This window comes from Aquarana catesbeiana, linkage group LG03, assembly GCF_042186555.1.
Source record: "Aquarana catesbeiana isolate 2022-GZ linkage group LG03, ASM4218655v1, whole genome shotgun sequence".
NCBI classification, from domain to species: domain Eukaryota; kingdom Metazoa; phylum Chordata; class Amphibia; order Anura; family Ranidae; genus Aquarana; species Aquarana catesbeiana.
The window spans coordinates 685,447,061-685,459,774 of NC_133326.1; the positions used below are offsets into that span (position 1 = coordinate 685,447,061).

At 45.4% G+C, this 12,714-nt stretch overlaps 1 protein-coding gene across 10 annotated transcripts in view; it reads left to right on the forward strand.

Annotated features, from left to right (window-relative positions):
- MINK1 (misshapen like kinase 1) overlaps positions 1-12,714 on the forward strand; it is a 274,895-nt gene that overhangs the window by 144,853 nt on the left and 117,328 nt on the right. For all 10 annotated transcript variants that reach the window (XM_073623000.1, XM_073623005.1, XM_073622998.1 and 7 more), the window contains 4 exons: positions 5,507-5,563; positions 7,341-7,466; positions 9,858-9,968; positions 11,978-12,068. In XM_073623000.1, coding sequence (XP_073479101.1) covers positions 5,507-5,563; positions 7,341-7,466; positions 9,858-9,968; positions 11,978-12,068 — 385 coding nt within the window. The remainder of the gene's footprint in view (positions 1-5,506; positions 5,564-7,340; positions 7,467-9,857; positions 9,969-11,977; positions 12,069-12,714) is intronic.

Genomic DNA, 12,714 nt, shown 5'->3' on the forward strand with positions numbered 1-12,714 from the left:
CGGGTTTCGACTAAACAGTTTTTGTGATTGTAAACTCTGATTAAAAAAAATATTTTTTGTATTCTTAACTCGAAAACGTAACTTTTTTATTGCTCTTTTCAAATTTTCTTTCTTTTTTTTTTATGGCTGCCGTGATCCAACTTCCAGTTTAGAGTGTGGCTATGTTTGTCCATAGTCCCACTGTATAGAAACGTAGCCACACTTTTTCTCTTGTTTGCTCCCAACATGAACTAGGGACTATGGACTTTATGTCCATTTACTGCGATCACAAGGTACAGTGCCACTCTGGTCAGCTCTGTACATTGCTGTGATCTGAGCAGTCATTCATGAGCCACCAGAGGATATTTCTTTTTTTTTTCTTTTTTTTTTTTTTTTAGTTCTGCAGCATTTTTTGTTTATAAATGACATTGCAGAAATAACTGTCCACTGCTCTGCCTCTTTTAAGATGATTCTAAAAGTTTAATCGTTTTTTTTTTCTTAAATAACTCGCTTTGTATACTGTTCTGTGCAAGAGTTTTGCACAGAGAAGCCCCGATCCTCCTCCTCCTGGGCTCTCTCGCTGGCAGTCTTTGCTCCTCCACTTCTCTGAGTTCCCCCATAGCAAACCACTTGCTATAGGGCACTTGTGCGGGCTCGATCCTGAGCCGCATTGTGTGGGTCTATTGACCCACACAGTGCGGCTTATCCCTGCTCCCTCCTCGCAGGGTTTGATTGACAGCAGCAGGAGCCAATGGTTCCCGCTGCTGCTGAGCCTCCTGTGAGAGACGGGAGAGAGAGGCAGCTCTGCTGTAGATGGGCACAATGCTGAATTGAGATTGGGTTCAGGTAGGTATTTAAGGGGAGCCTGGGGGGAACTGATATTGAAAGTTTTTTTTTTTTTTTTTTTATTTTACCTTCATGAAAAAAATGCATTCAGGTATAAAACCTTTTTACCTTTACAACCACTTTTAACGTACAGCAGTAGTTAAGTGGTTGAAGCCCAACTACAGCCAAAACATTCTATTTTTTAGCTTTGTTACAGGTTGGAGATGAGAGAGACGCTTTAGGTTTTTATTTGCAGTCTCCAGAGGGGTTCAACTGCAACAAAATACTTTTCTTCCCAGTTGAATAGGGAAGGGTTAGACTTTCAGTTTACTGTCTTTATTTTCCTTCCCAGTGACATCCTCTCAAATTATTTCCTCTCCTGCTGCTCAACCAGTATAGTAAGTAAGGTGATCTCTCCCCAGCGGGCTCATGGACGGGAATAAAAACTCGACAGAAATATTTACCCATCCCAGCTCTATTCAAAACTAAAAAAAAGAAAAGTTTTGTCTCGCGATGGGCTTTAAGTGTTAGACCCCTTTCACAATGAGGCAGTTTTCGGGCGTTTTAGCGCTAGAAATAGCGCCTGTAAAGCACCTGAAAACTGCCTCCCATTCATTGCAATGGGTGCTTTCACACCTGGGCAGTGCGATTGCCGGTCGTTAGAAAAAGTCCTGCAACAGCATCTGTGGGGTGGGTTGCAACGAATGGGCAGCGCTTTGGAAGCGCCGCAACACAGGAGATTTTAACCCTTTTTTGGTGTTAAAAGCGCCCCGCTAGTGGCCGAAAAAGCGGCGCAAAAGTGCCACTTAAACAGCCGTAAAGCACAGCTTAAACAAGCATCGCTTTACCATGAACGCTCGGGCGGCCCCAGTGTGAAAGGGGTCTTAATGTGTTAAATGCAGGGTCTCTTGAGTGGATCTGAACTGAAAGGGTGAAGATTTGCTGCCTTGCAGGGGGGCTGCTGGATATGTTGTGCCTAAAGCAGGCCATAGATGGGTAGAATTTCAAACGAAAGTTCTAAGGGGAAAAGAAGGTTCTAATAAATTTGTCTTTCTAATCATTAGTGGCTCAAATTGGCGTTCGTTTTCGACCGCAGTGATGGGAAAATTCGAAGGAGCAGAATGTAAAATTTTTCTCAACAAATTTTTAACCGTGTATGCGGTTTTGGATTGATAAAGTCCATTCACCCCAAAATTACATGTTAAAAGCAAAACAAAATCTTTCGAATAACAAACGAATTTTGAGAATATTTGTATGAATTTTACTAACTTTTTTTCTAAGAATTTCTGGTCGAAATCCTACCCTTCTATGGGTCAGGTTAAAGCAGAGCTCCACCCAAAAGGCAGAGGTCTGCTTGTTTGCACCCCCCCCCCCCCTCCACTTCCACATTTGCCATTTTTTGGGAGGGAACGGGTACCTGGTTTTGATCTGAGCTGGATGATCAGCCCCCCTCCTTCCCCCCACAGTCTTCTAGGACACATCACAGGTCCCGGAAGACTACGGGACCATTCACAAGGCGCAGCACGACTTGCACATGCACAGTAAGAAAACAGGCTGTGAAGCCACAAAATGCCGGCGCCTGCCCCCCGAAGCTGATAGAACAATCGGTTTGGGTGAGGACATTGCTGGATTTTTGGACAGGTAAGGGTCCTTAAATGTAAAGTCAGTAGCCACAGTTTTTGTAGCTGCTGACTTTTAATTTATTGGGGCGGAGCCTGGAGCTCCTCTTTAAAGTGGTGTTCCACCCAAAAAAAAAAAAAAATACATGAACGTGCCTAAAAAAAAATAAAAACAAATTTGGAATTTGTTTTTTTTTTTTTTACTCACCTCTAAATGCTTGTTGCTAGGGGGTCTCCTTCGTAGTCTGCCTCTTTCGGTGCCTGGGCTGGTGACATCACTTCCCTCGGATCAGGAAGGGCTCAGCTCTGCTCCCTCCCTCTTGTCAATCATCTGGGACCCATTACAGGTCCCAGATGACTGAGCGGCCAGTCACGGCGCGCGGCGCCGCTCGCGCATGCGCAGTGGGTGCCAGCTGTGAAGCCACAGCCCAGCGCCCACAGTTGCAATGCTGGCACCGCCAAATGGAGGGGGAGACGAGCGGGGCTTCTATCCCCCGCACAGCTGGACCCTGGGACAGGTAAGTGTCCAATTAAAAGTCAGCAGCTGCAGTATTTGTAGCTGCTGACTTTTAATTTTTTTTTTTTTTAATGGGAACTCCTCTTTAAGCAGTACATTGAAAAATTTACCTTTTTTAGTCTGGAAATCCTCTTGATAATTTGGTGTGCCTCATAAATGTATATCTGCAGTGTGAGATCATCTAGGTCAGGGGTCTCCAAACTTTTTTTAAACAAAAGGCCATTTTACTGTCTTTTAGGCCTTAGGGGGGCCAGACTGTGGCTAGTGGGAGTAGAAAATTTCCCGGCGTTATTGGGAGTAGACAATGCTTCAGGCTTGGTAGGAATAAAAAAAAATACATACCGCATGTGGTCAGTAGAAGGAACAATAGTACTCATTCTTTGGTGTCAGTGGAAGGAATAATGTTCCAATGTTGGTGTCAGTGGGAGAAATCATGCTCCATCGCTGGTGTCCGTAGGAGGACTAGTAACCCTTTGTTGATCTCAGTGGAAGGAATAATGCTCCATTGTTGGTGTCCGTGGGAGGAATAGTGCTCCACCGTTGATGTCATTTGGTGATATTATGCCCCGCTGTTGGTGTCAGTGTAAGGAAAGGTGCCTCATTGTTGGTGTCAGTAGGGGGAATAAAGCCTCTTATCAGTGGAAGGAATACTGCCCCAAGGGCCCAGAAAAAGGCATGCAAAGGGCCACATCTGACCTGCGGGCCGCAGTTTGGAGACCACTGATCTAGGGCACTGCTGCCTCTGACTGCTTCCCAATGTTTTGAGTGAAATTCAGTGAGGTCACTACTGTGCTGCTGTTCTCCTAGCTGCAGGGGAAGCGGTACCTGAGGACCTGCGGTGCAAAGAGCTCCCTGCTTCTGCTTCGTTCTCTATATCTGTGCTTCCTCAACATAGTTATTCGGTAATGGAGAAAAGACCAGCTGCACAATATTTTATAGACAATACTGGTCCAGGGGTGCAGATAATGGCGGATAGGGGTGTTTCCCCCCCCCCCCCCCCCGAGCATCTGTAACGCTCCGGCTAACCCGTGAGACTAAAGCAACAGGCAGCAGCAGTTTGGAGAGAGAGGGGGGGGGCTCATTTTTAGCTCCTCCTTTGCTCCGGTCACATGACATACCTGGTCTGGGGTAGTGGATTTTTATGGAGTAGGGAGATCTGTACTGGTGGAGGTGGGGTGGAGATCTGTAGTTGTGGTGGTGGTGGGGGGGGGGGGGGGGGGGGGGAGGATTTTAACCTGGGAAGGGTTAGTGGGAGGGTGGAAATTTTGGCTTGGGGACGAAAGTAATTGTTTTTGTACTCTCTAGGTATCTACTGACCCCTGTGTGTTACATACCCCTGACTCCTGTTAGACTCTTACATGTGGCACCATGTACACATTGAGTAGGCACAGTTTTGCTTTGCACACTGCTTAAAGTAGAACTATAGGCAAAACTTTTTTTTTTTTTTCATTTTGCATAGAGTAAGGTAGGAAATAACCCCTGTCAGTTTAATTTTTTTGCCCTCTCTGTCCCATTGGGGAGAATTTTCTTCACTTCCTGCCTCCATAGCCAAACAGGAAGTGAGGAGAAATCCCTACAAACAGATGGCTGTCATCCTAGAAGGAAGCCTCTTCTAAAGATAATGTACAAAAAAGCCCGCAAAGTTTGCTGAAGACAAGTAGACTAAGGACATGGATTACTGGAACCATGTATTGTGGTCTGATGAGACCAAGATAAACTTATTTGGTTCAGATGGTGACAAGCGTGTGTGGCGGCAACCAGGTGAGGAGTACAAAGACAAGTGTGTCTTCCCTACAATCAAGCATAGTGGTGGGAGTGTCATGGTCTGGGGCTGCATGAGTGCTGCAGGCACTGGAGAGATACAGTTCATTGAGGGAACCATGAATGCCGACATGTACTGTGACATATGAAGCAGAGCATGATCCCCTCCCTTCAGAGACTGGGCCGCAGGGCAGTATTCCAACATGATAATGAGCCCAAACACACCTCCAAGAGGACCACTGCCTTGCTAAAGAAGCTGAGGGTAAATGTGATGGACTGGCCAAGCATGTCTCCAAACCTAAACCCTATTGAGCATCTGTGGGGTTTCTTCAAGGTTCAGCTCCATGATGTCATCATGGAGGAGTGGAAGAGGACTCCAGTGACAATCTGTGAAGCTCTGGTGACCTCCATGCCCAAGAAGTTTAAGGCAGTGCTGGAAAATAATGGTGGCCACACAAAATATTGACACTTTGGGCCCAATTTGGACATTTTCACTTAGGGGTGTACTCACTTTTGTTGCCAGCGGTTTAGACATTAATGGCTGTGTGTTGAGTTATTTTGAGGGGACAGCAAATTTACACTGTTATACAAGCTGTACACTCACTACTTTACATTGTAGCAAAGTGTCATTTCTTCAGTGTTGTCACATGAAAAGATTTAATAAAATATTTACAAAAATGTGATGGGGTAGTAAATTTTGTGAGATACTGTACATATATACAGCATGTAAGAGAGGTTGTTTTTTTTTTTTTCTGCATGATCATTACCAGCATCCCTTAGATCTTCTCTCCTGTGTTTATCTCAGGGCCGTCATGTCAAGACGGGACAACTTGCCGCCATCAAGGTCATGGACGTGACTGAGGTAAGAAGAATACTTATGTAACCGCTTGTGTTGTATGTGGAATAAAACAGCCTTCCAGTGTCATTTGGATCAGGCTGTGTATAATCCAGATGACTTGTCTTTGCCAGAAGGGACGGCCGGAATTTTCTTGTGTAGAACTCATTTTATAAGACCTGTAAAGTATATTGTTCCAATATTCCTCTTCAGCTTCCACTGCAGCTCTGACGTAGGTAGGTTGTGGGGATCTTGATGCCTCCTCTTGTCACATGCAGCGTATAGATTTTTAACTGTTCGGATGCTGGATCATCCAAGACCCAGCCGTCTGGAGTTCTCCTTTTAATTTGGTATTTGACATGCTCCTTATTATATCATAAAGCCCTGCTTTTTAATGAGACAAACGATCTTCCTAGAAAATAAACACATTTTGCACTTCCGGCAATAATATGTCCACCACATATGTTTAGAATTAGCAGGAATATATAAGGTTTTGCTATGTCTTTACTTGCCCTGTGAGGATCAACCACCAGTTATGAGCACTCAGATGATAGACTTTCTTCACGCAACATCCACCTATCCCAGGTTCTGTTAAATTACCCTGGCATCCTCTGTTCATGTAAATCACCTCCCTGGCAGTATGATTATTTCGGATTTTAGGTGCTGAAAGCGGTACCATTATTTTGCATGGAAATTTGGCGTTTTATATTGTAGGTCTGTAAATCTTAACAATAACACACTTAAATCTGTCCAAACAAGAGTCTAGTAGATATCCCGGGTATGATAAAGTTTGAAACACAAAAACATAAATTATAATATAATAAATAAAAAAAAATAATTAAAAAAAATTAAAAAAAATAGTAATAAAATACATTTCCCCACAATTCACTATCGCTCAATTCTGCAAGTGTTCTAATTTACTATCGCTGTTTTCTAGCTGGTCTAAAGCCACTTTTGACGTAAAGGGACACTTTTTGGTTGCTATGGACAATCTCCAGTTTCCAGGCAGAAAGAACAGTGTATATCATGTAAAATTGCATGCAGGGCATGGGCCAAAGCACTGGGGACAAAAGGGATGTGAAATCATTTCATACAGTACTGTAATCTGTAAGATTACAGTACTGTATGTGTTATGCTTTTGACATTTTTTTGAATTTGCCGCCAGGCTCCGCCCCCGTGCGTCGCGCCGCTCGCAGGGAACGGAGCCTGGCACGGAGAGGCTTCGGAGGAGGACGGAGCCCTCGGACACTGCGGGTGACATCGCAGGATCCCGGGGACAAGGTAAGTAACGCCGCCCCAGGATCCTGCAATGCGATCCCGAGTGTGGCTACACGCTAATGGTTCTGAATTTTAACCCCGAGCCACACTCGGGAAAACCGCCAGGGAAGCTACGAGAGACTAGCATTACGTTGACTCGTCTGTTCCACCAAGCTAGGGGTTTTTTGGTTTTATCCAGTATTTAGCAAGACGTTTCTGAGCAATAGAGAGTTATTTCACATTGCTGAATAGATGACTTCTCTAGGACAAGAATCCAGCAGCCCAAGAAGGCATGCCCCGGGGGGGTCCAGAGCCAGAGGAGACCCCATTGCAACATGTATGATCTAGACAGCTTGTTTCCAGTATCCCTCCATATGTAGGCAGGACCACCACATATGTTTGAAATTAGCAGGCATATCGCAACACTGGGGTCACAAAGGACTCAAGGAAACTAAAGTGGTTTCTTACCCCCTCAGATAGAAATTAGGATGGAAAGACAAGATGGAGTTACTTGTGTCTGTTCTTCCTCCTGTGATTTTATGATTAGGATGAAGAAGAGGAGATCAAGCAAGAGATTAACATGTTGAAGAAGTACTCCCACCATCGAAACATCGCAACGTACTATGGAGCCTTCATCAAAAAGAGTCCTCCAGGGAATGACGACCAGCTATGGGTGAGCTCATATATGCAGGCTTCAGGCAATAATAAAGTAACCCTGTCATTGAAAGAGTACATACTGTATATAAAACGGGTGCAAAAGAAGCAACTGAATACTTTGCTTTCTGCTTACCTTTACCATTGTCCGTGCTGCCAGAACACGCTGGAAGGTTGCCTGGTCAAAGGCAAGTGAAAGAGTGGTGCAATGTAAAATAGATTTTGGTGGAAAAAAATCTTTACTCATCCATGCTTACAAAACCCTGTCATTGGGATTTAAGTCTAAATCAGGGTCCTTCAATTAAAATTTACAGAGGACCCCCCCCCCCCCTGTACATCAATGTCTTCAGCCTACCCATCACATCATAGCCCTAGTCACATCAGTAGCCTTAGTCACATCAGTTTCCTCAGTCCCCCTTTCACATCACAACCCCCCCCCCCATCACAGTCCAACTCTTTACATCAGTGTCCACAGACCCTCTTCACATCACAGTTCTGCTCCCCTTTAAAGTAGTCCCACAGTGTCCCCAGTTTCCATTTACATCACAACCCCCTTTTACATCACAGTGCTTCTTTACTTCACAGTGACCCTTTCAATGGAAGCCAGCCTGACTGTCCCCTCCCGGGTCTCCCACCTGGCCGCCAATGTCATCCTTACGGCAGGGCAGAGGGCGGGAGGTTCTGCCGATCTGGATGGAGGGCAGGAGCTGCCCAGCTTACTATGTTAGGAAGCGGGCGATTACCCGCTTGTTAACTTGAAAAGACTCCCACTCTCTGTGCAGCTCTGCAGCACCTCCTGCCCCCTGCTCTGCTGTGGGGATGACAGCGGCGGCCGAGCTGGAGACTTGGGAAAGGACAGCCAGCTGCTAAGTGGCACGACCGCAGCATGGACAGGACTGTTAACTCGGTCCGGGTCCGGTCCACAGTCTGCCATTTAGTGATCTCTGACCTAAAGGAAAGCTCCACATTTCTGCATTGTTCTTTTGTATCTAACAGACTTTTGCTCATCAAGCTGATTAACAAAGTCAGAGTATTGCACATTACACTTTACTAAACCAGAATTTTCCAGCAAGCAGTCAGAGGGGTAAATGTATGAAGTTGGCGCAAAATGATTATAATTTTTTTATGCCCAAGTCTATAAACAAAGTCCACATTTTAGTGATTCCATGTGCTATGGGATCAGCCAAATGATGCTAACAGGGGGCATGTAATAGTCCACGGTTCAGGGACAGCCTTGTATGGGGGAGCAGAAGCCGTCTCCAAACATGCAAAGAGAAAACAGTACAGGCGCCTCTGAGTGTAGACTGTAAGATATTTTAACGAGAGCACAGTAAAAATACACTCACGTGTGGGGAGATAAAATGGGGCACATCTTGTATGCTCAAACGTCCGGTGTGTCTCGGGTATCTGGGGCCCACGCCGGAGCTGTCACCGCCAGTGCCCCTGCTGTCTCGGCAAGATGGTACAAAGATGGAAGGGAGCGAGGGCTGGGGCGCACGCTGAACCGCAGCGTCTGGCTCGATGACCTCACTGGGCGTGCTTGCGCCGCGTTTTGGAGCAATGTGCACTTGGGATTGAAAACGGTGCACGCCCCTTTGGAGGGGTAAGGGCAGCAGCAGGCCATAAGGACAGGGCATGCTACATATGCCCTGTGTTCTTTGATTATAGTGGAAAATGAGGCTAAAATAACTATTCTTAAAAATGTTCCCTGCCTCCTCCTCCTCCTCCTACCTATCCAGCACACCCTAAAAAAAGATCTGTGTACTTTCCTTTTTAATATGGCGTGGTTCGGTCATGCGATCTTGCAGCTAAGGATCCTGCAGCTAAGGCTCCCCTGCGTCAGTGAGCGGCTGCTGCAGGGGCAGAGGAGGGAGCGCTGACAGCGAAGATGCAATGGGAGCCTATGGGTGACATCATGACTCCAGGAATTCACAGCTGTTGCCGAGTGTTACCTTACACAGAGCTGCATGATCATGTGACCAGACCAGATTTTTAAAAAGGTACACCGATCAAATATTTTTTTTTTTTGTATTTTATTTTTTTTTATGCATGATGGGGAGGAGGAGGGGACAAGGAACATTGTTATGTTGGCCTTTACTACCACTTTACGTTTTTTGAACATGTGTAGCATGTCCACCTTCCCCGAACTGGTTAAAAGTAAGTACAAACTATTTGCTTATAGGGTAAGGTAAGTGGTTTTGCCGACATTATACTCTGCACAATACAATATATATATATTTTTTTGTGCTGAAGATATAGTTATACATTAATTTTCCATGGCTTTGTCTCCCTCATGTATAAGGACAACTAAACAGAAAAGGCATATAAATGATACTTTTCTCTACTCAAATGTAGCATGCTTCATTATGTTGATGAATGGCGTGGTTATATCCTATGTGTCTCCTCACAGCTGGTCATGGAGTTCTGTGGTGCGGGATCGGTCACCGATCTGGTGAAGAACACGAAGGGGAACTCCCTAAAGGAAGACTGTATTGCGTACATCTGCCGGGAAATCTTGCGGGTAAAGTTGTATGCATATCTGCTGTTGCTGTCTGAGTTTTTTTTTTCTCTTCTATTTGATTTTTTTTTTTTTCTTTTTTTAGTAATTAAAGTAGAAAATCTCCAGTTTTATTAACCACTTGCTGCACAATCCATATAAATGTATGTCATTGTGTTCAAGTGGTTTTACTGGCCCACGGCTGCAGCTGTCAAGCCATAACCCGGTATTAAAACTTTCAGCAAGCAAATCCTTAACTTGTAAAAGTGATCCGAGCGGTTGATTAGCCATTGGATCACTTTTACAAGCAGCGGGAGGGGCCGTCTTCCCCCGGCCGGTGCCTCTCTGGGGACCCCAGCACTGAAGACGGCAGTTCTGCCAGCTGATCATAAACCTGATTAGGGACTGGAACTAGGGCTGGGGAAAAAATCGATTTAAATCTTGAATCGAGTTGAGAGGTCAAGTCGATTCAAAATTTAAGCAAATCGATTTTTTTAGGTTTTTTTTTTTTTTTTCCACCGCATCGGTCCTGAGGAGCTGCGGGCAAGAGTTTTTAGGCGAGGCCGCAGCTTCAGTCTAGTCCGTGGGGCCAGACGCCGCGGACTAGACGAAGCCGCGGACTCGCCTGAAAACTCCTGCCTGCAGCTCCCCACGACCAGCGCGGTGAAAAAAAAAAAATTTGAATCGTGAATAGAGTTTTTTTTTCAGAAAATCTCCCAGCCCTAACTGGAACGTTCCTGATCATCTCTATGGTCTAGAACAGTGTTTCACAACTCCAGCCCTCAAGGCGCCCCAACAGGTCATGTTTTCAGGATTTCCCTCAGATGAAACAGCTGTGGTAATTACTAAGGCAGTGAAACTGATCAAATCACCTGTACAAAATAATGGTGAGCCTGAAAACATGACCTGTTGGGGCGCCTTGAGGACTGGAGTTGAGAAACCCTGGTCTAGAAGACGGGAAGAGACGAGCAGTTCGTCACTTCTGGTTAGGGCAATTGTAAACAAAGCCATTTTTATTTCTTTTGGAAAGCATGAGATCAGTGTGTTTGTTTTTTTTTTTTTTGTTTTTTTTTTTTAATCTCATGCCTTCAAGGGTAGACAGGTACCTGCTCACACTTCGGACTGAGTTCACTGTGGCGAAGTGAGCCGGAAGTTCGGCCCCTCCCCGCAGCCAGCCCATTCAGAGTGCAGCGCGATTTGTAGGAAAACCGCAAGGCTTCACTGCTGGTTTCCCTTAGCCAAGATGGCGGCGCCAGCAGGAATCGGCTCGGGTGAAGACACCGCTGGATGCCTAGACAGGTAAGTGCCCTAATAGTAAAAGTCAGCAGCTACAGTATTTGTTGCTGCTGACATTCAATTTTTGAAGGGGGGAGGCGGAACTCTGCTTTAACTTTATTGCTATCGTAAGGGATGAACAACATCCCTAGTGACAGCATGGGCCATGACATGTCCTCTTTATTGGAAAGGTCTGGGGTCTATTAGACCCCAAATCCATCCTCTGGCCTCCAGTGCAGCCGATCAGTCACAGATCTGTCTGATTGGCTGCTTTCCTGGCCACTAACGGCCAGGTAGACGAAGAGGCGGAACTGGAAGTGATGAAATCCTCGTCGCTTCTGGTTCCTGGGGTCACAAAGAGGGAGGAACGTCGTCTGTTCCTCTCGCTCTCTGTCTAGTGTTGCTGGTCGGAACGGCAAAGCCAGGAGAGGCGATGGCGATGGGAGGGAACCACCTTTCACCGCCGGCAGAAGTGATTGAGTGGCTGTTCTAAAGGCAGTTTTTTTTTTTCATAGCATGCCTGTTAGTTGTGAGAGCTTCCTAAGCTAATTTATGCTTACCAGCAAATGGTTAGCATGTGAACCTAAGGATGCCTTCTTTGACCTCTACTGCTCTTCTTTCAGCACGGTTACCCTTTGCATGTGTTGCATAGAAACTATGATTTAAGGGATGTTGGCATTGGATCACCCAGGCCTAATAAGCAATGCAAACTGTATGTGCTAAAAGTGAATAAAGTATTCTTTCTTTGCTGTCTTCAGGGTCTGTCGCACCTTCACGCTCACAAGGTCATCCATCGAGACATCAAGGGTCAGAACGTCCTCCTGACCGAGAACGCTGAAGTTAAACTGGGTAAGTTCATATATGCAGGGAGTGTGCGCAAACAATTTCTGCAATACACTATAATGGCCCAAAGTTTGCAGATGCTTGGTCATCACATCCAAACTATGAGGTTGATTTACTAATCGTTTTTTTTTTTTTTTCGTCAAAGCTTAATTGAACAAGCTAAAGTTAGAAGCTGATTGGCTACAGTGTACAGCTGCACCAGATTTTGCACTCCCCAGTTTTAGTAAATCAACTCCTCTATGTCCAAGAGAATGTGGACATCCCTTTCAACCTACTTAGTTCAGGTGTTTCCAGTGAATAGAATATAATTGAATGCATGGAAGTTATAAATCTTGAGCCTTTATAACCACTTGCCTACTGGGCACTTTTACCCCCTTCCTGCCCAGGCCAATTTTCAGCTTTCAGTGCTGTCACGCTTTGAATGACAATACACTGTACCCAAAGGAAATTTACATTTCTTTCTCGAACATCACGGGACACAGAGCCACAGTAATTACTGATGGGTTATATAGGTATCACTGGTGATTGGACACTGGCACACCCTATCAGGAAGTTCAACCCCCTATATAATCCCTCCCCCTTGCAGGGATACCTCAGTTTTTACGCCAGTGTCTTAGGTGATGGACGTGTAAAGATGTCCTGTGCTGAGCTC